General features: G+C 47.2%; 1 protein-coding gene and 1 long non-coding RNA gene across 3 annotated transcripts; one reads left to right on the top strand and one right to left on the bottom strand.

Annotated features, from left to right (window-relative positions):
- Nucleotides 1-6,786: 6,786 nt before the first annotated feature.
- FMOD (fibromodulin) lies at nt 6,787-17,189 on the bottom strand. Of its 2 annotated transcripts, XR_012914480.1 has the most exons (4): nt 17,086-17,189; nt 13,285-14,272; nt 8,457-8,670; nt 6,787-8,294 (listed from the first exon to the last, which is right to left on the bottom strand). XR_012914480.1 is itself a non-coding variant. In XM_012758764.3 (3 exons), the coding sequence occupies exons 2-3, from the start codon at nt 14,261-14,263 to the stop codon at nt 8,519-8,521; spliced, it is 1,131 nt and encodes a 376-aa protein (XP_012614218.1). In that variant the 5' UTR covers nt 14,264-14,272; nt 17,086-17,189; the 3' UTR covers nt 6,787-8,518. The 2 variants fall into 2 exon arrangements, 1 of the variants encoding a protein (XP_012614218.1); XM_012758764.3 differs by having other exon boundaries at nt 6,787-8,670.
- On the top strand, nt 7,949-22,298 carry LOC142863846 (uncharacterized). Its single transcript, XR_012914481.1, has 3 exons — nt 7,949-8,027; nt 11,702-11,780; nt 20,857-22,298. It is a non-coding gene; the product is annotated as an uncharacterized LOC142863846 (long non-coding RNA).
- Nucleotides 22,299-23,125: the final 827 nt, after the last annotated feature.

Genomic DNA, 23,125 nt, shown 5'->3' with positions numbered 1-23,125 from the left:
CCAGAAAGATGTCCTCTCTTCTTTTTCTCTGTCACTTAGTTTGGTGAATATGCGATGCCTACCTTGGACCATTTTTGCCATTCTCCTGTGTAATCCACCAGAGAGCAGGACCTGGGTCACTGGTGCCTGAGGTTTAGTATAATACTTGGCTGATATTCCATTCTCATGGCCCTGGAAACATCTGTCTGACATCCTAGATGAAGCTCTTTTAGTCTGCCTTAGGGAAGTCCTTGTTATATGGTGTAGCAGGTTGAATAGTGTCCTCCCAAAACCCATATCCACCAAGAAGCTTAGAATGTGATCTTATTTGATAACAAGGTCTTTGCAGATATAATGAATTAAGGGTCAAGATGAGAGCATAAAATAAATATATATGATTATATATCTGTAATAATAAAAATTTCAAAATTTTAAAAAAGGAGCTGAGCACAGTGTGGCTCATGCCTGTAATCCTAGCACTTTGGAAGGCTGAGACGGGAGGATCACTTGAGCTCAGGAATTCAAGATTAGCCTGAGAAAGACCAAGGCCCTGTCTCTGCAAAAAATAGAAAAATTATCTGGGCATGGTGGCACATGCCTGTATTCCCAGCTACTCAGGAGGTTGAGGCAGGAGGATAGCTTGAGCCCAGATGTTTGAAGTTGCAGTGAGCTATGATGCTGTCACTGCACTCTAGCCAGGGCAATGGAGTAAGATATTGTTTAAAAAAAAAAGAAAAAGAGCCGGGCGCGGTGGCTCATACCTGTAATCCTAGCTCTCTGGGAGGCCGAGGCGGGCGGATTGCTCAAGGTCAGGAGTTCAAAACCAGCCTGAGCAAGAGCGAGACCCCGTCTCTACTATCAATAGAAAGAAATTAATTGGCCAACTAATATATATACAAAAAATTAGCCGGGCATGGTGGCGAATGCCCGTAGTCCCAGCTACTTGGGAGGCTGAGGCAGGAGGATTGCTTGAGCCAGGAGTTTGAGGTTGCTGTGAGCTAGGCTGACGCCATGGCACTCACTCTAGCCTGGGCAACAAAGCGAGACTCTGTCTCAAAAAAAAAAAAAAAAAAAAAGGAAAAAGAAAAATTATAAAAAATAAGAGATCATAATGAATTAGGGTGGGTCTTAAATCTAATGTCTGGAGGAGAGGACACAGACAGAGAGACAGAGAAGGCAGCCACGTGAAGACGGAGGCAGGCAGAGATTGGAGTTACACTTGCACAAGGAACCCCAGGAGTCACCAGAAGTTGGAAGAAGATTCCAGCTCCTGTACATTCTTCCTAGAGCCTTTAGAAGAAGCATAGCTCTGCCAACACCTTGATTTTGGCCTTCTGGCCTCCAGAACTATGAGAGAATAACTACATTTTAAAAATTGTTTTAAGCCACCCAATTTGTGGGTGCTTTGTTTCGGCAGCCCTGGGAAACAAACACAGATGGATACTGCATGTTGGAAACCAGATTCAAAGCATTGTTAGCTTTCATCAGAACGAAGTATTTCTGGATTAAAGAGGAAAGAGGCATTTGTATGTGGAAGTCCTAATTTATGTAAGAACATCTATACCCCTGTTGGTGTCTCTGTTCCCCAGTTCCAGAGAGCTGTCATGGCAGCTGGTATAAGGATGAATGCACCTCACGAACTGCCTTCCACAGATTTCTTGAAAGGAAAATATGCCATTTGCTTGATGCTCAGTATCTGAGCCCTTTGTTTATTTTGGGAAGTTCCCCGCTGTGTGAGACAGAGCCTGACTCCTACTACTGAGGCTGAGATTGCCAGACACTCGTCTCTCAGTCTCATTTGCTGCTTGGGCACTCACATATAACTTGGTTCTGCCAATTTGACTCAAAATTGAAAGTGAGTGACATGGAAAGTCAAGGGCCATGCAGAACCCACTCTGGCAGGGCAATGATGGCAGTGATATCCAGATCCCACAAGCAGGAACAGCAGTGGTTCCCACAAATGGAGCTCCAGTGTCTGTATGGGGGAGGTGACTGTGGTGTCTTTATGGGCATGACTTTGAGTATTGTTTCTGGCTGCATGCCCTTCAAGCCAGAGCCCTCCTAGAGATTCCATGAGCTACCTGATATGCCAACTGCTCTTAAAAAACAAATGGATGAATTCTATTTCTGCTTAAGTTGCTAACTTCAGTTTTTGTTGCTTGTGATCTAAGAATTGGGACTGATACAACCCCTACCTCTATCTGGTGGTCTGATCGCAATGGTCCTTGTTGATTGCATGTCTTGGACTTTCTAGGACACAAATGCTTACAATTATACTGTTTTATGGTCCATGAAGACACAGGTATTTATTAAAGTGTGTCATAAGTTTTGGTTCAGAAAATATAATTATTGAGGCCAGATAAGAGATTCTGTTCATACTTTTAAGGTGCCTGTGGTCTGAGAGCCTCCACATATGAGGATGGGCCAGGGAACACCACCTGACATTTGCACCAGGCCCAAGCCATCAGGGCTGTAATGGGCATATTCCTAAGTTGCCATAGTGACATCTCCCTCTGATCCTGATTACTGTGCTTGGAGCTGCTTAGGCCCCTGATATCTTGACCATGTATATCTGGTTCAACTTTGGGACTTGGGTTTTCTGGCTTTCTCCTTGGAATAGCTTTCCCCATACCTTTTTGTGTAAACTGCCATTATTGGTCTTAGTATCTGAGTCAGATCTGCCTCTAGGACCACCAGCTAAGCCTGGCACCAATGGCATGCTTCTGTTATTGTCCCAGCCTGTCTCCAGATTCCTATTTTACAAGACCCATGGCTCTGTAAAGCACCTAAGGAAAAGATGTGGGGATTATTGGGGTAGAATGCAAGGCCAGGGTTGCTGATTTATTGCCTCTGGTGGGTTTTAAGTGGGCTTAAGACTGACACCCCACCTTGATTTCCAATGCTGTTGCTTATATGTAGGTAAGTCTTATAGCCTCTTGGGGCTCTGATCCATTTTCTGTTATTATTTCCTTAACTGGGTCAAGTGTAATTTTGTTCTTTCTCCCTTAAGTGTAGCTGGCAACCGTGACACATGGGTGGGAGCAGCTCATTCATCTTTAGTGTTTGCAATTCCTGTTGGAGCCCAGCAGGGTTGAGCAGGGTCCTTGGTCCTTTTGTCTATTCCCCCTCTTTTTCTGCTTCCTGGGCCACGTGACCCAGACAAGAACTTGGTTCAGTCTATTGTGTCATTCTGTCTCACACCACATATGGGTTCTGTCCCTAGGGCATGGCCTAGTTTCCAGGAAGGATTGCTTCTCTGGAAACTCAGGCTGCCATGGGATTAAGCAATGTGTTTGCTTTGTTTGGGCAGAACATGGTGGCTTGGGACACCAAGAGGCTCAGCTGATGGCAGGGGTCATGTCGACCAGCTCTCATCTGTCTGTTTGAGGCAAAGAACTCTCTGGGGGAGTTTGAGAAGGTCTACACAGGATACTGAGTCTCCTAAGGACATACTTCAGCTGTGGAACCGGGTATCCGAGTGCTTTGTGGAATAAATGGCTGAGCTAGCAAATAAAGAAGTGCTTCACAAGCCCCTAAGGAGAGGGTGCTTGGGACTACTCCTATAGCTTTCCTGGCCACCCCAGCCCTCATCATTCCTCCCTCTTAGGAAAAAATTGTCCCTATACCTCATTTGGCACTTACATCAAATTGCCTCATGGGCTAGAGTGCAGTGGCATCATCATAGCTCGCACCAACCTCAAAGTCCTGGGCTCAAGTGATCTTCCTTCCTCAGTCTCCCCAGTAGCTGGGACTACAGGCATATGCCATCACACCTGGCTAATTTTTCTATTTTTTGTAGAGATGGGGGTCTTGCTCTTGCTCTAGCTGGCTGGTCCCAAACTCCTGAGCTCTCTCGATCCTCCCACCTCAGAGGCCCAGAGTGGTAGGATTACAGGCGTGAGCCACTGGGAGTGGCTCCTAGAAGCTTTATGGGTTCTTGAATGAACTAAGTGTCTTTTAAATGGTTAAGGCAAAATGAATATTATTATTATTCCCATCAAATTCTGTGGCAAGTACCTTGAGAGCTTTACATTCATTCTTTCATACACTAAATGCATCAACTACTAACACATTATCTGGCTCAAGGTTTGAATTTAGTAAAAATTTGTTGAGTGATTGAGCTATGCTCACAGAGAGAAAAGATCATGCCTTGGCTGTTTTTCTTGCTTCCCTCTACGATCCACGTTTCTGTCTGTCTTTCCCTGACTTGACTTAGAAAGGGTTCAGGCACTTGGATGAGAAAAAGTATCTTTGTTTTTCATACATTTAATGGAAATTTAGCATTCTCTTTCATTGTAAAGGCAACAAACCACAGCAGTATTAGTACCTGAGGCTTTGTCACCAGCTGAACTCACATATATTTTTATTTTATATCACATTGCAGTTACAGAAAATAGTTTGAAAGGGCACTTACACTCATCAATACTTTGAAATGACTATAGTTAATTAGACCTATTGCAAGATCTTGGTATTTGTTGCATTAATATGAAGAAACATATATATTACTAAATCAAAATTTACATATTTTGTATTTTGATAACTGCATTTCAATGTAATTAGTTTCCTTTGTAATTCTGGGCACTTTAATTTATGCCTTTAAAAACATTCTTAGAAGGGGTCCACAGGCCTCACCAGACTGCCACAGTGATCCACAGTACATAAAAAAGTGAAGGCCTCTGGCTATGCCGTGACTTCTGGTGCCCTGACATTTGGTCAGTGTCAAGTGGGATTGGAAGCAGACTGGGAGAAAGTAGGCTTTAAAGGGTTCAGAAAAGGCTGATGATGCAAGATGAGATACTGCCCACTAGTGGCCTGAAGGCAGAACTGTGAGATGGCATGCAGGGCAGGCCCTCAGACGTGAGGTGTGGAATGGCAGTAGTTGCTTCTTGGCATTGGATCTGAAATAAGAGAATGAAGGCAGTACGTGGTTTGACCCCTGCCCACCACTTCAGCCTCACTGCTTGAAACTCTCTTTCTTGTTCTCCGTGCTCCAGCCATTTTCACTGCCTTGTGCCTCAGAAGCTTCCTTCTGCGTGGGACCCGTCCTCCCAACTCTTCATCTATGTTACCACGATCCCCTTCCATATCTCAGAGTATCTAGGCCAGGTTCCTGGACAATCCTCATGTAGACCTGTGCTCATCTTCACAGCCCTTTCTCAGGCTGTAACTACACCATCCTTTATGTGATTTTTGTTGTTGTTGTTGTTGCTGTTGTTCAATGACCGTCCCTGCACCCTCCAAGGGCAGGGGCTGTTTGCTTTTGCTCTCTGAAGTATCCCCAGTGCTTTTCAAGTGGCACTCAGTAAACATTTATGGATAAAGAGTGAATTTTAATTGGAAAATTCATAACGGGACCGTGAATGCTAGCAGAATAAATTTAGGTCCACCCCCAAAAAGTAAGTTGGTATCTCTCCATTTACAACAGCCCGTGTACCCCCATGCCTCCCACATATATCTAGGAATCCAGTAATAGGAGGATCTTCAGGATGGCACATAGAAACAGTATTTCAAAATTTACAGGCTGGGGAGACATGTGGTCTGGGGCAGATCCTGGCCTTGATGTGTCCTTCCTGGGTGACCTCTGCCTCTTTGTTCTCAGTTTCCTCCTTTGTAAAATAGTGAAAACAATAGTGCCTATGGCACAGAGTGGTGAGGAATACTAAACAAGGTGACATAAGTAATGTTCCTAGCACATAATAAATACTGATCAAATGGTAGCTTAAAGAAAAAGAGTCAGCTGGCCTTGAGGGCAGTCTATTCTTGCTACTCTCTTGTGAAGCTCTGGACTTAGAAATGAGGAAGCCTTACAGCAGGGCTGGGCCTAGTTCCAACTCCTTCCCCTCCTCTGTCTTGGTTGGGATGTTCATGGGAGCTGCTAAGAGACAACACTGAGAGGCAGAGGATTCCTCCTTGATGGATGGATAGTTCTCTCCCTATGCGTCACATCTCTACCCCCTTCCCATGGCATCTCTCTGTACTGAAGATCCAAGGAAGATGGGCTTAACCTGCTGTCCTTGAAGGAAGACTGTGGTTAGAGTGATGTTTTCTTGCTGATCATTTCACACACATTCATTCCTGCCTAATTCTTGCTGCGGAGAATTATAGTCAAATTAGTTTATTTTGGCTTAAGATGGAGTTGTGACATTTGCAATATGCTTGGCCCAGAATTTGGTATACATTAGTGCCCAATAAATATCAATTGTTATTTCCCTATCAGAAAATAGTGGATTGTTCTGAAAGCACAAGACTAGCTTGGCCTTCTAACTTACATGACATTTGCTAAGCACCTAGCACAACATCTGGCACTTACAGGCTTTCAAGAGGCTTTTAAGAGGATGAATGAAGGAATGGATGAGTGGATAAATGCTTATTTTCTTCCAGGACCAATGGGCTTTAAGCCTGGCTGCCCTCAGTTCTGCACAGTTGCCACGAGAGGGCAGGAGTGGTTAAGGCAATACCCAGGACCAGCCAGACTCAGAATTACTGGGTTGACAAAGATGGTGGTGGTGGAAGGAGAAAAATAATTGAAAGGATTGAAAAAAAAAAAAGTTATTCTTTATTTCTTGGGGACCAAATGAGAGGGAATGTGCAGATAGTAGGGTTGAAGATAGACTTAAAGAACTTCCAGAACATAAAAGTTGCTACCTCCAGCACTTATACAGGTTCCTTTTTAGCCTCTTCGCTACATCTGCTCAAACAGAATAGATGAGAAAGAGGGCTCATTCAGTCCAAGGCCTTTGTGATCCCAATAGTTCCCCCTAAAGTAACCCTCCTGTAGTCTGTTTTAAAAGACTCCATTCTTGCAGATGCAATCGTAAAATAACTTTATTGGTCAGGTTAGCCACCACTCATGCTTTTCCTGTGATAAGGATTCTTTATAGAGGCATGATGGCGTTCACATGCAGGTGCTTTCTGAAGAGCCCTGGGGCAGGGGGCAGCCTTGCCCCTCGCATCAGAGCTCCTTTGTTGAAATGAGCTGGTTTGGCTTTTGTGGATTTTCAGGGTCTGGAGCCAAGAACATAGTCCAAGGATCCCCCCCTTCCCTTCTCAGGGAAGCTGCTTCAAAGCATACACAGTATCAGGGATGTAACAGCATCTCGGCAGGGACCAGACTTGGGCCACTCTCCTCAACCCGTCCTTGCCCCTGCCTGCCCAGATGGCTCCATCCCAACAGTGCCCAAAAGATCAAGTGGGTTAAGCCCCAGGCAACATTGCCTTTTAGAAATGGGAAGAATTAACTGCTTTCCAGCCAAGCTATAAAGCAACAGCATTTTCAGTAATGAGGGTGTAGCTCAGAGATGTGAAAGCAGAGGATTTTGTGCCCAGCACAGGCAAGATTTGGCTGCCTGGCCTGGGCTTCATGGACCCCAATGAGCATATCCAGCCAGAGCTAATACTTTTAACTCTGGCCTTAGGACAAATCAGATAATATAGATTAACCACATCCTTCTACCCTCCTTTGGTCTAGCAGGCAAATCCAGGGCTGGTTGGAGTCTGTCTTTTTCATCAGGATATAGAACCTTCCTGCATGGATAAAAGGAGATGGCAAACTATTTTTTCTCATGCTTTGAAAACCACATGGCCTCTACCTTTGAGGATAAAGGCTCAAAGTAGGGTGGTCTTGGGAATGTAGAAAGCAGTGGGCAAGAATGGAACTACTGGGACTGCTTCCTCAACTCAGCCAATCTGGGGCATGTTTGCCCCATTAGGGATGCTGAGGATAAGCTAAGTCTGGCCTTTTCTCTCTTGAAGTCTGATCCACCTTCAAAGAGCTACCCAGCTGCTCAAATATAGCCCCATACATTTCCTTAAGCCTGGGGTTGTTTGTCCCCTCCCACACCAGGCCACAAATATTATCATCATGCTGGTGACCTTTAATCTGGTGGCTTTCAAGGGGTGTGGTTAGGGAGGTGTAGAGGTGACTCTTGGTATCCTTTCAACCTCAGACAAAAGTGTGGGTTCTCTCCACAGGTTGCTGGGCAGATGCTCACATGCCATGGGGTCTCCCAACTCCACCTAAGGCACAGAAGAGGCATCTGTGGAGGAAGGTGAGTGGATGAGGTGGACTTGGGAGGAGGCAGCTGGGCAAGAGGTATATTTTGAGGAGCAACGAATAAGTGCCCAGAGCAACTGCATGGCCAGCACAACACTAGGGTGAGCTGTCAAGCGCTGCTCACAGAGAGTCAGGGAATATTGGAGAAGTACGGTTGTGAACTGTTTTGCCCAAGCAACTTTTAAAGTTCCACGACATCGGATGATCAGGAAGAAGAGTAGTGAAGTTTCTGGGGTTGGAACGTCCAGGAATTACTCCACTGCTGTCCCTGGAAAAGAGAGAGCTTCTGCCTATGTGCTCAGCAGAAGGCTACCTGTCCCTGACCCCACCCCACCCTGCCTACAGGGAAGAAGACTAAAGAGAGAGCCCGAGGACTTCTGCCACATGGTTTGTCCCAGACCTTCCAGCAAAAGCCAAACCAAACCATCAAGCCAAATGCAGTGGGGCAGTGGGGGCTCTCCGCCCGGTGCCCGGTGCGAGGGCTGCTCAGATCTCGATGAGGCTGGCGAGGCGCAGGCAGAGGGGCGCGTCCGCTGGCATCGCGCTGCGCTGGATCTCGTTCCCGTCCAGGCGCAGCACCTGCAGCTTAGAGAAGTTCACGACGTCCACCACGGTGCAGAAGCTGCTGATGGAGAACTCTGTGGGAACACGAGGAGCAGGGGTGGCGGGGGGAAGCCCAGATCAGGGACCTGGGTCCACAGTGAGTTTAGACAGCCTCTGTGGGGCTGCATAGATAACAACTTTTGACGCAAGGGGTCGAACTTGGGGGGTGGGGGTCAGGTAGACGCTTTTTCCAAGATTGGAATCAAACCGCTAGGGAACAGAGTTAAGGACAGAGTCGGGACTGTGGCTGCACCTGCAGCTTGGCTTCCTAATCACCTCACCTCCCAGCCCCACCTGCAATTTACTTCACAGACCCTTAAATGTCCCTCCCTCCAGGACCTGGTTTTTTGTTTGTTTGTTTTTGTTTTTTCCTGTGCGAAGCAGGGGAAAGCAGAGTGTAGCCAAAGACCAACTGTGGACACTTGATTGCTTTTGTAGAGGGAGGGCTTTTCTGAATTGCTATGAGAAGGAAAACTGGGGAAATGGAGGGACTTAAATATCTCCTGCCACTTTGCAAATAGAGAAAGTGGCAGAAAATTAAAGGGAGAAAGACTGGGCGGAGAGACAAGCATCTTTGCACGGCAGAGCTTTGAGGGGGTTGCACATCTACGTTCTGAGTACTGCCAGAGGAATGAGCAAGGCTCTGAGTTTAAAGCTGGATACTCATAGAGTGCTGGGGCTGCCATGGACCTCAAGGGTCAAATAAATCATTTCCATGCCTCTTGCATTTAACATTATTACGGCCTACCTATTTTTTTTAAAGTCTCAAAAGAGTCCCCTCTTTGGGAGATTTCCCCCTAAACCACAGACCCCTAATAGGTAACAATAGTTTTGTTTGGTTTTAACATAAAGTCTTCTGCTGCCATTCACTCTGTTCTCCTTCTGGTTGTCCTTTCTGACAAATCAACCACTACTCTGTCCAGTCTACTGGGTCAGTAACTTAAAAGGAAAAAACAAAACAAAAGAACAAAAACCAAGAACTCAGCTAAAACTGCAGCAGGGATAGCAAAAGTCACCACCGAAAGCTGCCGAAGCCTCTAAGGGCTGCCTTCAAAGTGGTGAATGAGGCTTTCAGGAAACTTGTTCTTGTCATTCTCTGCAAAGGGAGTTTGGATGAAGTTAGCCAGGGGGTCCTGAAGGTAAGATCAAGCATGGGTACATCTCTAGAAGCTGCAACACTTGAGTAGACCTGGAGCTGAGGCTTGCTTGGGTTCCACCAGAGCTGTCCCTCAGCGTGCAGTGGTGGTCAGGAGCTGTGAATCCACCTGGGGCCAGGCAGGAGCAGGAGGAAGGCCTTTCTAGCTCTCTTCCTGGGGTGACTGTGGAGGCTCCCCTTGGGGGAGGTTATGGGCATGAAAATGAAGGTTCAAGGAAGACAGTATGGAGAGCTTAAATAGGCTGATGAATAAAGTGTTTTTAAATTAATGTTATCAATTATTTTCAGTCTCAGTTAAGAACTGACCCAGATGAGATGGGGTAAGGTTGCGACAAGTTAACTTGTACTGTGAACATAAGTCAGAAAAATCTAAGCCCAAAGAATAGACACTGGGAAGACTGGGGGAGAATGGGAAATACCCTTCTTTAGAAGACACAGCGGGGTAGAAGATCCAGAATGCTGTTTGCATGCTTCCTTTCTGGTCCCAAGGAATAGATTAAATGCCTCTGAGTGGGCAGTTTAGGGGCAGAGCCTAGGCCAGGGGCTTGGCCTATGTTATCTGTGTACACGGAGTGGCATGGGATAGGGAGAAGTCAAGAGGCTTAGCTTAATTATCACTTCCAACCCTGTTTGGTTCTGAGCTAGAGGCTTAGTGATGGATTCTCTATCCCAGTCTGGAGCCCTCACACTGTCCGCTAAAATCCTGAACCTCAGCTATGGATGCATAAATATGGGGCATACTTGTGGGGAACTAGATGCACAGTGTACACAGATTCTAGCCACGTGCCGGGCACTGTGAGCTGCCTCACTTGTCCTTCCCAAGCCCGTGAATAGCACAGGGCTTCTGCTTGGAGGCGCAGGAGCACATTTTCCAGCCCAGATTAAATACTGACATAAGTCTTTCCAAATTCCTCCTGGTGTACCCACCCTGCCCCACTGGATCCCAAAACTTCCGAATAACATTCCGAGCTATGTTCCCTTGCTGTTGCCAGGCTGGAAAAACTGAGGGAGTTGCTGGTGGAAGAGGGGAGTGAGAGACAGGACCATGTCTTATTCCCCTGCATGCCCTTGAGTTCCTGTTCTTCTTTTAGGTCCTCCCCCGGAGGGTTGCTTCAATCCACACCTCCATCCCTCAGTCCCTGCCTAGCTATGCCAGGGAGATGTCCCTTGCTTGTGCCCTAGGTTTTGCCCTGGGAGAGGGGGTGAGCTTGGGGAACTGAATCAGTTCCCTGCTAGCGGTCTGAATCAGAGAGCTATTCCTCACTGTCCTCAGTCAAAGATGCCTGGCTCTAGGTCCTTTAATACTGAAGACAGAAATGCAGGGTCTATACTACATAGTCTGGGTGATCTTGAGAGATGGCTTTTCCTTCTCTGTGTCTCAGTTTCCTTATCTTTGCAATGCAAACAACAACACAAACTGTACCTGTCAACTTCAAAGTGGCAATGAGAAGAAAAGCTAATAGTTATCATGTATTGGTTTTTAAATTTTGTGCCAGGTCCAGGACCAAGCACTTATATTAATTCACTAATGTAAGGAAAATAAGGCATTGGTGTTATTTTGCCTAAAGAGAAGACTAGGAGAAAAACCACATAATACCTAGAAAAGGGGATTAGGCTTAAATGGCACACGAAGGGATTTGAAGTAGATGCTGAAATTTTTTAGGTTGTTTTAATGAACTTTTTCATAGGACCTTGGGACATTTCACTAAACTAATTTTATTTTCTGGCAAACTTTTGGGAGTGGTGGACCACCTCGTATTAGGGTGCAGATGTGGTTCTGTGTGAAGGCAGAGAGGTGACAGGATGCTATGACAAAGCTTTTCCCACCCTTGCTTGCTCTGATTGTGTAGTTAGGTGCTAACTAATGGATTCTTTCCCATGACAGCTGCTCTTTTCTGCCACATTTTTAGGGTCAAACTCTGATGAAGCATGGCATACAGTCTGACATTTCTGATGTGACAATCCTCCTAGATACAGAGTGGATAGCAGGTAAGTATTGGTGATTGCTGACAGGGTGATAGACAGCCTTGAGGAAATGTCAAACCCTCTGTGGCATGCAACATCTTCAAAATGTCATAGAGGAGCACCCCTTTCTGCCCCAGGAATAAGAAGACCCCAAAGAAAAAGAGGCTTTAAATAAAACAGTTTGGACTGTACGCAATGATGTCTTACACTTGAAACTAAAGGGCCAGACAGGTTCCTCTTCACCTTGCCTGCCCGACTGTCAGCTCCTGCACTGCCCTCTGGGGCTGGTGCCACTCTCACTCAGAGGGCTGTCCAGCTCGTTAACATCTTGCTAAATGACTGATCTGTTCCCTGAGCACAGGGGGAGAAAGGAACGAGAGGGAGAGCATGAAGACTCAGTCCCTCTCAGTGCTTTGATGGTGCTGATCATTCTCAGCAGGCTCCACTTCAAAGCCCTTTGCCAGTGGTCATTAATGAGTCCTTGCTTCCTCAGAGAGAAGAGGACTTTGCTGACAGAGGAAGGGAAGTTAAGTGCTGGCTCAGTACCTTCCAGCTGGGATTAAGACATCAGAGGCCCTGGGGTAATATAAGCATGTTCTGAACACAAGATCCTAAGAGAAAAGGGAGCTGAAAAGCAACTAGATAATTCAATGTGAAATGAATATTTTAGTTCTCAGAGGCAAGGAGGCAGCTCTTTTGGTTTCTTTAGGCATTTTCAGGGAAGTGCTTAAAAACAAGAAGCCCAGTGTCCTAGGCTTTGTGGTGGTCAGGCTCATGTTACCCCAGGGAGGACCTCTGCCCTGCCACCAGGGGGTTCTTGTACTCCAGGGAGAACTGAACAAGTGCTGCATTCAGCTCCAAGAGACTGCACATTTTTGTCCACCAGCTGTTATGTTTAAAAAAACAAATAAACACCAAAACACAAGACCAGGCTGTAGAGGCAGGAGTAGATCAAATGGAAACAGAGAGCTCATCCTCTTCTGGGTCTGAGAGTAAGTATAGATACCATGGGTTCTTAGCAGCCAACCTTCCTCCCATGATGGACCTTAAAATTTAAACTTAAATCTCCCTCTCTATGAACTTTTCCCTCTTAAACCTCTCCAAACTCATCTCTCACTGCTCCTCGACACATGACCCCTTCCTCTCAGACACAAGCATTTCCTGGCTGTCCTCTACAGGTGCTCTGTTTAATGACTGGTTCCTTCGTTTGTGACAATGGAATGGCTTTGTTCTGCATTCTTATAATCCATGCCTGCTTATCTCTTAAGACCTAGAATGAAACCTACCTCTCCTGGGAAGTCTTCTGCACTAACCACTCCCCACTTGAATGTTCTTAGCACTTCTGTGTCATGTAAGTGTGTGCTATTTTATACCTTTTGGGCAGGGGTATGGCTTGGCTGTCAGCTTCCTTCATTTGTTCTGTTTGATTCCTCTACTTCTATTTCTCTTGTATTGCCACTAGCACCAGAATAGGGTCTTTGAAGTGAAAAAGACAGCCACTCCATTCTCCCCTTTGACAAGCTCTCACCATTGATCCTATTGCCTTGGAGGTAGAGGTTCTCCAGGTTGGTGTTGACTGGGGGGATCTTCTGCAGCTGATTGTACGAGAGGTCAAGCTCCAGGAGGCTGCTGGAATTGAAGGTGTTAGAGGCCAGGCCACCGTTGGTAAGACTGTTGTGGGACAGCCGCACATACAACAGCTTGGGTGAACCCCGGAAGTAGCTATCGGGGACGGTGTAGACGTTGTTGTGCTCCAGGTACAGCTGCTCTAGAGCTGAGGGCAGTCCATCAGGCACCCTCCGAAGGTGATTATAACTGAGGTCCAGCAAGATCAGTGACCGGAGGCCCCTCATTGCACTGCCCACTTCCTGGATCTCATTGTGTTGGAGGTATAAGGCTGTGAGGTTCTCCAGCCCCTCCAGAGCATTATTGGGGACCCGTGAGATCTGGTTGTGGTCAAGATGGAGCTCTCTCAGGGATCGAGGCAGTGGACCGGGCATCCGGGTCAGGTTGTTGTGGTCCATGTACAGCCTCTCCAGGTGCTTCAGCTTGGAGAAGACCTTTCTTCCCACCTTATCACTGGCGATCTGGTTGCCATGGAGAGCAATCCAGAGCAGCCCTGTGGCATTGTCGAAGACGCCTTCCTGGATGGAGGTGATCTGGTTGTTCTGGAAATAGACATACTTCATGCGGGAGGGAACGAAGGGCAGGTACTTGAGGTTGCGGTTGTCACAGTACATGGCCGTGGGGAAGTTGGGTGGGCAGTCGCACTCCTGGGGGCAGTCGCGGGGCTCTGGTGGGGATGGCGAGCCGTAGGCATAGGCTGGACCTTCATCCACCCCGTAGGGGTAAGGCTCGTAGGGCTCATAAGGGTAGGGGTCATAGGGATCGTAGTAGGTGGACTGCTGGCTGCGGAGATAGTGGAACCACCACTGAGGGTCATCATCATACTGGGCCTGGGAGAGGGAGCAGAGCCCTGCCAGCAGCAGGAGGGAGGTCCACTGCATTTTGTCTCTCTGCAAGAAGAGGGAGAGAACAGAGCGAGTCAGCACGAGTGAGACTCTACGGAGGAAGTGAGGCTTTGAACTATGCAGATATGACTTCAGCGTCAAACATCAGGAGGAAGAACCTTGCTCTCACTTCCTTGGTGCCTCCTCCCAGTCTGGCTCTGCACTTGGTCCAGCCAGACCATGGCTCTTTGGGGTGAGCTAAGTACATTTTCCCCTCGTCATAGAGTGACTCACAGAAACAGAGTCTTTGAGATTAGGAGGAAATTGAATTGTGGGGGGTTGGGGGAGGAGCTGTGTTTTTTGGAGGGGCAGGTCCTCAGGAGCCTCTAGCACCCTGAAAGTTCTGTTGCAGAAGATGGAAGGCCCACAAAAATCCCTGTGTGTGTGTTTGGGGTGTGCGTGATAGTAGTGGGGTGCTCTTCAGACCCAAACCCACATCCAGTTTGGACTCCCCAGGGAAATAATATTTTCTAAGAGTCCAAGGAAAACACTCTCTGGCTCTTTCCATGTCTATGGGAAGCCTCCAAAGTGGCTTGAGACATCAAAGGGGAATGTCTGAACTATTTCTGGAAGATCTTTTGGTCTCTTGGCTGAGGGTTTCTGGTCTTGAGTGTTTGGGGAGGAGTGTAGTCTCTCTGCAGCCACCACGAGGCTCAGGCTACCTTCTAAAGTGCTCTAATCCGTAACAGTCTGCTGGGTGAGAAAACTTTCTACTTAGCAGTTCGTGGCTGCATATGCAACTTGGCTGGGACAGAGTCTTCATATAGCGGCTACAAATCCTCTCCAGATTGGGGACACGGGTACCCAGGTGTGGCACTTGTCTTCTAGAGTGGGTACTCAGTGTGTGCAGTCTGAGTTAGTTTGCTTCTCTCTCGTCCATGGTGCCTAGTAAAATGTTATTAGCACTCCTCATGCTCCACCATGGGCGTCATGCAAGAGCCATGTGGGGCCAAGAGAAATGAACAAGGAACACTGAAAGGTGAAATAGAAATCAGACTCTCATGTGTGCTCAAGGGAAGTGGCTTAGGAGGGGATTCTGGCATCACCCCTCCTATTCCAAGCTGCCTGCTCCAAGGGACAACATCTAGATTATCGGGCCTATATCTAGGCCCCCACATTGCTGGCAGCCTGTTGCCTTTGAGCTTCCTGTGCTAATGAGATGAGAACAGAGCAGGCTGGGAAAGAAATGTGGGGTCTGGTGTAATCTGAGAGTGAAGCTAAAGGCATGGAAGATGAGGGACCATGGGGAGGCATATCAGGCACGGGTACGCTTCTCTGGTGACCTATAGCCAATGCACTGCGTACCCCTGTGGCCAGTGGGCACCTTCCCGACTGTCAGTCTTAGACATTGAAACCTTAGAGCATTTCTTGTTCTGGAAGTGTCACATATGTCCCTCACACTGCTGTTGGGCCTTGGGGTTGGCAACCGTAAACAGCAGAAAGAAAGGGGCATAAAAACCAACATCAAATCTAATGCACTGATGGGAAGGACCCTGACTGTGACACTCAATTAAGTCACCTGCTGGCCACCATCCCTCCCAGACCTCTCTGTCCCCTCCAAGCAGTTTCCTTAGGCCCACTACATCACCTCAGCCCCTGGGCTGCAGAGAAGCAGGCACTCTGGCTCATCCTCAGGCAGCCTCAGGCCTCAGACAAAGAGCCACAGTGTTTTTGAGAGGCAGACTCGACTGCCCACTGCCTGGGCATGCTGGCCAGTCCCTGGCTCTGGCCAGGAGAGGAGATGGATGGAGCGGCCCACTGCCAATAGCACATTTTTCCATGCACAGCCCTGGGCTGCTGCAGGACCAAGGTGGCTGTCTGGAGGCCTGGCACAGTGATCCTCTGTCTCCACTTCTCCTTCTTCCAGACTGGGCACCTTGGCAGACAAGAGCCACCCTCCTTTTTAAGCCACCTTCCTGCCCATTTTGGCCTCTCCTTAGAGCCATGGCTGCTGAAAGGGTTTGGTGGGGGAGCTTATGCCCCTCCTTACCCTGCCCCCATCACTTAGCGATGTTGCTTCAGGGTTGTATACTCCCAGATTATTTCCTGTAATGCTAGAGATTCTCCTGTGCTCAGAGTTTTGTGAGGTGGGAAGTTTCTAGGACTGGCAGTCTATGAGTCGGGGGGAGCTTCTTCAGGAACTTCTGCTGTTCTTTCATTTCTCCACTCTAGAGAAAGATCTCTTCCTCCTACCAGAGTGAAGGAGCTAAAACCAGGAGCCATCCCCGAAGCTGGATTGGACACCCACCTCAACCCACAGCTCCCTGGACATGGCTAATTCTCAGTACTTCTCTCTATCCTCTCCCTCTCCCCCCAGCAATGTGCACGCACGCACACGCACACATGCACACGCACACATGCACACGCACACATGCACACGCACACATGCACACACACACTCTCCACAAAGCCCGCCCCTCCCCCATAACAGCATTTAGGTGCCACAGTCCCTCTATAAGGTAGATTGCAGGGGTACCCAGGACTTGGGCTACCCTCCAAAGTGCCCGAATTCCCAGAGTGGTGGGATTTATGAGCATTAGGAGAGAGGCTTCCCTAGATATCATCCTTTGCTTTTTCATGCCCAAGAATTGGAGGTCCCCTCAACACCCATAAAGATACTGTAGGAAGGTGACATGCTGGGACTCCTCCTTTCTACACCCCCTTTGCCACTCTCCAGCATCCCTGGAGTCATGGCTCTGATGGGGAGAAGGAGCAGTGACTTCCCCCTTCCTACCCCTCTTCCATCTCCTGGCCCCTCTCCTCTATTTCTTTTATAAAACTGCAAGGGACAAACCCCAAAGTAAAGTGACCAAACTTACCTCGAGTTGAACCTTTCAGAGAGTGACCACGTCCCTCTGTCTGGCCTCCTTGGGTTGGAGAACGTGTGAGAGAGAGGGAGAGTCTACTGAGAGTGTGCGAGTCTGTGCCAGGCCAGGGTCCAGCCCCAAATTCCTAATCAAATATTGTGAAGAGAGGGGCTGAGGAGCCCGGATTCTGGCTTTTTCGGCTCTGCTGCAGGGGCGGAGCTCACACTCAACCACGCAGATCCTTCTGTCCGCCTGACGCTGTAAAAACCACCTTCTTTCCACTCCCTTGTCTTCCCCGAAGCATTGGCAGCCCTGGGTCTCTTTCTGCTGAATGAGTTAGTGGCGCCCTAGAAGTTACTTCTACGGTGTCTTGTGAAGTGCCTGGATTTCTCATTAAACCCACAAAGGCAGATGGAGGGATGGGGAGGGCCAGGATTTGGTAAGAGGCTTCTTAACTCTTTCTTCAGCCTAAGTGTCCCCCCAGAGAACTAGTCCTTGCCCTTCTTGGCTCAAGTTCCCCTTATAGGGGGGTCATTAGACCAGTGGATAAGAGGGAGTACGAGACAGCTGGCACTGGGTCCAGGTCTGTCCCTAACCAGTGCAAACTTTTCTGGGCTACATCCACCTCCCCCTCGCCCCTCGAAACAATCGGAAAGGCAGGGGATCTAACCCTTGTTGATCACTTACTATGCACTAGCATCATACACTTTCACTTAATTCCCACAACAATTTCAGGGTTGGTAACTTTTACCTTGCTGGGTTGTAGCCAGGACTATATAAGGTAATGTGTGGGAGCCCCTGGACCTGGCACATAGCTGATGCTCACCATTGAGGGATTATGACTGCCATGCCCATTGTACAGATGGAGAGCTGCTGAGCTGGGGGAAGACAAGGTCAGAGGAGTGGGCAGGAGCTTCACCACAAAAGAAGTTTTAAGCCATGCAGAGGGTTTGGTTTTTATTCTAAATGTTTAGAAAACAACATGTTTTAAGCAGGGGAAGCCACGGGATCTGATTTACGTTTTATTTTTTTTTTTACTTTTTTTGAGACAGAGTCTCACTTTGTTGCCCATGCTAGAGAGAGTGCCGTGGCATCAGCCTAGCTCACAGCAACCTCAAACTCCTGGGCTCGAGCGATCCTGCTGCTTCAGCCTCCCGAGTAGCTGGGACTACAGGCATGTGCCACCATGCCCAGCTAATTTGTTCTATATATATTAGTTGGCCAATTAATTTCTTTCTATTTATAGTAGAGACGGGGTCTCACTCTTGCTCAGGCTGGTTTCAAACTCCTGACCTTGAGGGATCCACCCACCTCTGCCTCCCAGAGTGCTAGGATGACAGGCGTGAGCCACTGAGCCCGGCCATGATTTACGTTTTATAAAGCACATAGGAGGGACTGCTGTGTGGTGAAAGGGAGGCCCTAGTCCAGCCTTGAGGAGAGATAATGGCAGACTGGACTGGTGCAGTCTAAGAGGGGACCATATATTTTAGACGGAGAACTGACAAGTCTTGAGGGTGGATCAGGTATGAGGAGTTTGGGAGAGTCAAGGATAAGTCCCAGAAATTTAGTCTGAGCAACTGGGTGGGTGGTGATACCCTTTCCTGACATGGCAAAAATGGGGTGGAACAGAATTGGATAGAAAACCAATTTATGTTTTGGGTGTGCTAAGTTGCAGATGCCTGTTAGACATTCCAGTGGAGACACATACGGGCAGCTGGATATATGAATCTGAATTTGGAATTTAGGGTCTAGAAGAAAACATGTGAGAGCTATTATAATTTGGATCACATGGAATCTCAGTAGCTTAGATGAACCCATGTGTCCTAAATGTTCTCTCCTCAAGTATATTAATTGGCTTATGTCAACATCGAAGAAACAGCTTTATTTTTTTATTTTTTTGAGACAGAGTCTCACTCTGTTGCCTGGGCTAGATTGCTGTGGTGTCAGCCTAGCTCTCAACAACCTCAAACTTCTGGGCTCAAGCCATCCTCCTGCCTCAGCCTCCCGAGTAGCGGGGACTACAGGCATGCGCCACCAAGCCCAGCTAATTTTTTCTATTTTTAGGTCGCCCAGCTAATTTCTCTCTACTTTTAGCAGAGACGGGTCTCTCTCTTGCTCAGGCTAGTCTCAAACTCCTGAGCTCAAGCGATCCTCCTGCCTCAGCCTCCCAGAGTGCTGGGATTACAGGTGTGAGCCACCACATCCTGCTGAAATACCTTTATTTTTAAAAATGCCAATTGAGAAACCCTCAGATTATTTGAATTTGAAGAATTTAGAAATATCGCAGCAGACTCTGGTCTCATGAGTGAAGCAGAATGGTCTCACTGTGAAAAATAGTGATGAATGATGCACAGATAACTTTCTATTTCTGAATCCAGAAAGCAGTCACATTTCAACAGAGGACACTGGTCTTGGTGACTGGGCTTGGGAGACGCTTCGTAGATGGGCCTAGATAGCCTAGGCAAATTCACCCATTGGACGTAGATGTTTATTTATTTATTTTTTTAATTCCAGCATGTTGGACCAGTACTGCATTGACTAACAATGAAAGCTAGCAGAGTCTGGGGACCAAATATTGACTGGGATTCTTTCCAACCAGGCTCCACCAAAAAGGGCAGCATTTGCATGTGGTTTGTTGGCCATTTCTAAAGCAGTGAGATTCATACCAGGTCTCTAGTCATCTGTCCTGTTTCAAAGGAGGCCTGGGAAGAAGGGAATAATGGGGATCAGTTCAGGAGAGAGAGTTCCAAGGGAACCATCCACTGTTTAAAGTTCATTTTTCTAGCTTCTTGGGGGAGGTTTTAGCCTCCACTGTGGCTCCGGCTGCTCTGTTTGCTGGTTCCTGGATCTGGGCCTTCAGAGCTTGGCCTCAGTATGGCAAACGAAGTATCAGATACTGATGTACACCAGACTGCTGAGGGGGTCCACATGCAAAGGAGGTCCATTTGGGACAATCCAGTGCCTTCCGGGAGGTTTCAAGCCAGCACTACCCAGTCACTAGACTGCAAATAAACTAAAGCAAAAGGCTATGCATTTCATTTCTATAGCCCTCTTCCCAGCTGGGCATACAATGCCTGGCACTTTAGGAGGTAATCAGTAAAGGGTTATGAAATGAATTGTATTTTTGGCTCACCACAGAGCCTGTCTGTCTTTAGAACTCAATGCTGGGTGGAATAACCACCACCCACCAGGCCAGGAAAACCTTTAGACCTTCAGACCAATTAGACTTTCCAGGGGTTCAGACCACTGCTATTTCCTCCCTACCCAGAAAAATACAGGTTAAGCCACAATCACTAGACAAAGCCAATTGCCTCTGACGTTGGACCCACCCTGTCTGGGAGAAGGGAAGTGCCTTCTGACTCAAATTTCCACCAGCAAAGACACAGAGATGTGCCTGTGGCTACCAACTCCTTCCTCTTCATCCCCCGCAGGACTCCACAAGCCCTGTTTTCATGACGCTGCCTCTGATCCCAGATAACCCAGGGATGGGGAGGTGGGGTTAAGACAGAAAACTCACCCAAACAGAATTCTTGAGTTGGCTGTAAAGAGGTCAGTAGAAAGATGATCATGGTGATATGATCCAGGTCCTACTGTGGACCCATCCTGAAAACTCTTGACGTCAGAGAGGGAGTTTTTACTAGTCTGATGTTTCGATGGAAAGTCCTGGCTACACTGGCACCCAACAATGGTGTCCCAAAGTGTCCAAGACAGATGTTTTTCCCTATTCCTTTGGCACTGAAGGGTCATTAGAAGTTCTCGCCATGGACTGTCTTCTCTTTCCAGAAGGATGACGGTCACGAAGATGCTGGAACAGGAGAAAAGACTTTTTTTTTTTTTTTCAACTGCTTTGGAGAAGGACCTCAAGTTCCAGGACATGTGTTGAGGCCTTCAGAATTTCTTTTTAATAAGCTGTTCAAGAAAGAAAACCACCTTCGTCTTTTAATGGATAGCAGCTCTTATTTTTACTGCTTGTTTACTTCATGCTTGATATTGTTAACATAACGATGACATGATGGATTTCAGAAGATCACCTTCTAGAAGGCATCAGTGCATTCGAGTCTGGATGGGGGTTTGTTCAGAGAGAGATTCCTGAATAAGGAAGGAGGCAGAGGGCATAGCCTAAAACCTGAAGCCTGGAGGATTTGGTCATTCAGTGACTCAGTACATGATGTTCACCTTTATTCTGCAAATCAACTCAGAACCAGTGGTGTCCCTCAGAATACAGAATATAAAATCTCCAGTGTAAAAGAAAAAGCATGGATTTGGAACATAGATGCATGTTCAGATTCCAGCTCTACCGCTTATTATCTCTGTGACTTTAGGCTAATTGCTTAAGCATCAGTGAGACTCAGCAACCTCATTCATAGATTGGAGACAATAACCCTGACCTCCTGAGCTGTTGGGAGGGCAAAATGAGATAGACTATGGGCTCCTAGTAAGGAGCTGCCATGTGGTAGCCCTCCAGTAGCCACTGTTGGTCACTGTGTTAGACTGCAAGCTCCCTGAGGAGGGAGGCAATGTCATTGTGCCTCTGTCATTTAGTACAATGCTTGGCCAAGTTCTTGGCCTATGTTAGGCCCTTTCTAACCCTTAGTGCAATAAATGAAAGGTGAAGAAGTTATATTTCACTAAGGGCAGTAAATCTACTTGGGTAGCTTAAGACAATCAGAGAGAAGCTAGCCAAAGGCAGAGCTGGGACTTTCGGCAGCTGGAATCATCAACCACAACCCCCCAGAAGGGCAAGAGAGGAGACTGCAGGGTCAGTGCAGAACGTTCTACAGCCATGGAAGCGTATTTAGATAGATAGGAAAATATCTTACTTACCCAGGGGGTCATGGAAAAGGTCAGGATCTAGGAGCAGAGAGTACAGAGCAGCCCAGAAGAGGAGATGCCCTGGGTCCTCAGACAGCAGTTTAAGAATCAAGTTCAGAGTGGCGGGAGGATAGGCCGAGAATACTTTCTGAGCAGTAGCACCATCCTGTGTCCCCTCAGCCTGGGTATGAATGGGGACGATTCCTCAAGGCCAGAACCAATGACATGTCCCATGGGCCCATCCAGAAGTCTAAGAACTTGGATTCTAGTTCCATTAGAGTTCAATGAAGACCAACATCTGGTTTGAGTTGAGACCAACATCTGAAAAATAAAAAAAAGAAAAGAAAAGAAAAGAAAAGAAAAGAAAAAATGAAGACCAAGAATAATGATTCCTAGTAATGTGTGAGATTTCTGGAACTCTAGCTCCTTTTATTACCTGCTTTCCTCTGTGTGGTCCCTGTAGTAAAGCAACAGTTAAACAATTTTAAAAAAATAAAGAAGGAAAACTCCTTAAAAGAGAAGGGGCTATTTAGGAAAGGTCATATATCATGGCTGTCTTGGAAAGGGACTGGATTTTGCATCAGACAAAATGGATTTGGGTCCCAGAAACCTAGAGCATTTGCTTAATGTCTTTGGTCCTCAGGTTGATGTGTAGAGCGACTAACACCTATCTCACTGGGTGGTTCTAAAACAGTTGTAAGTATCTAGCATAGCATCTGGCACCTGGTAGATCGTAGGGAAGATGATTTTATTAGGAATGTGGGTGGTGGCAGCTTAGAAAGAAAACAGACTACATGCCTGACATTGGTAGGAAAAAACAGAACTGGAGATTTAGTAAGTCCAAAGCATCTAGGCTTCTGTCATTACAGTCCTTCATTTAGAGGGATGGTTCTCAGCCCTGGCTGCACATCAGAATCAGCGGGGCAGCTCTGGAAAACATCCAAGCCCAGCCCCACTCCAGAACGATGAAGCAGAATCGATCATGCCAGATGGGGCCTGGCATCCCTTTTATTGATTGATTGATGATTTTAGTGTGTAGCCAAGTTTGTGAGTGCTCGCTGGAGGTCAGGGGTGGCCATGATGACCTCTAACATAACCCTTAAACATGTAGCTCCAAACAGAGGGGCCGCTCAATCTTCTTTACAAAATAACCAGGAGAGAGAGAAGAATGATCCTCCAGGTGATAAAGAGGCATAGTCCAAGGCATCTCACTCAAGATAAAATCTCACATTTGATGTTA

This window comes from Microcebus murinus, chromosome 23 (genome assembly GCF_040939455.1).
Source record: "Microcebus murinus isolate Inina chromosome 23, M.murinus_Inina_mat1.0, whole genome shotgun sequence".
NCBI classification, from domain to species: domain Eukaryota; kingdom Metazoa; phylum Chordata; class Mammalia; order Primates; family Cheirogaleidae; genus Microcebus; species Microcebus murinus.
The sequence above is the reverse complement of the archived record's forward strand: the minus strand, read 5'-3'. Positions and strand labels throughout refer to the sequence as shown.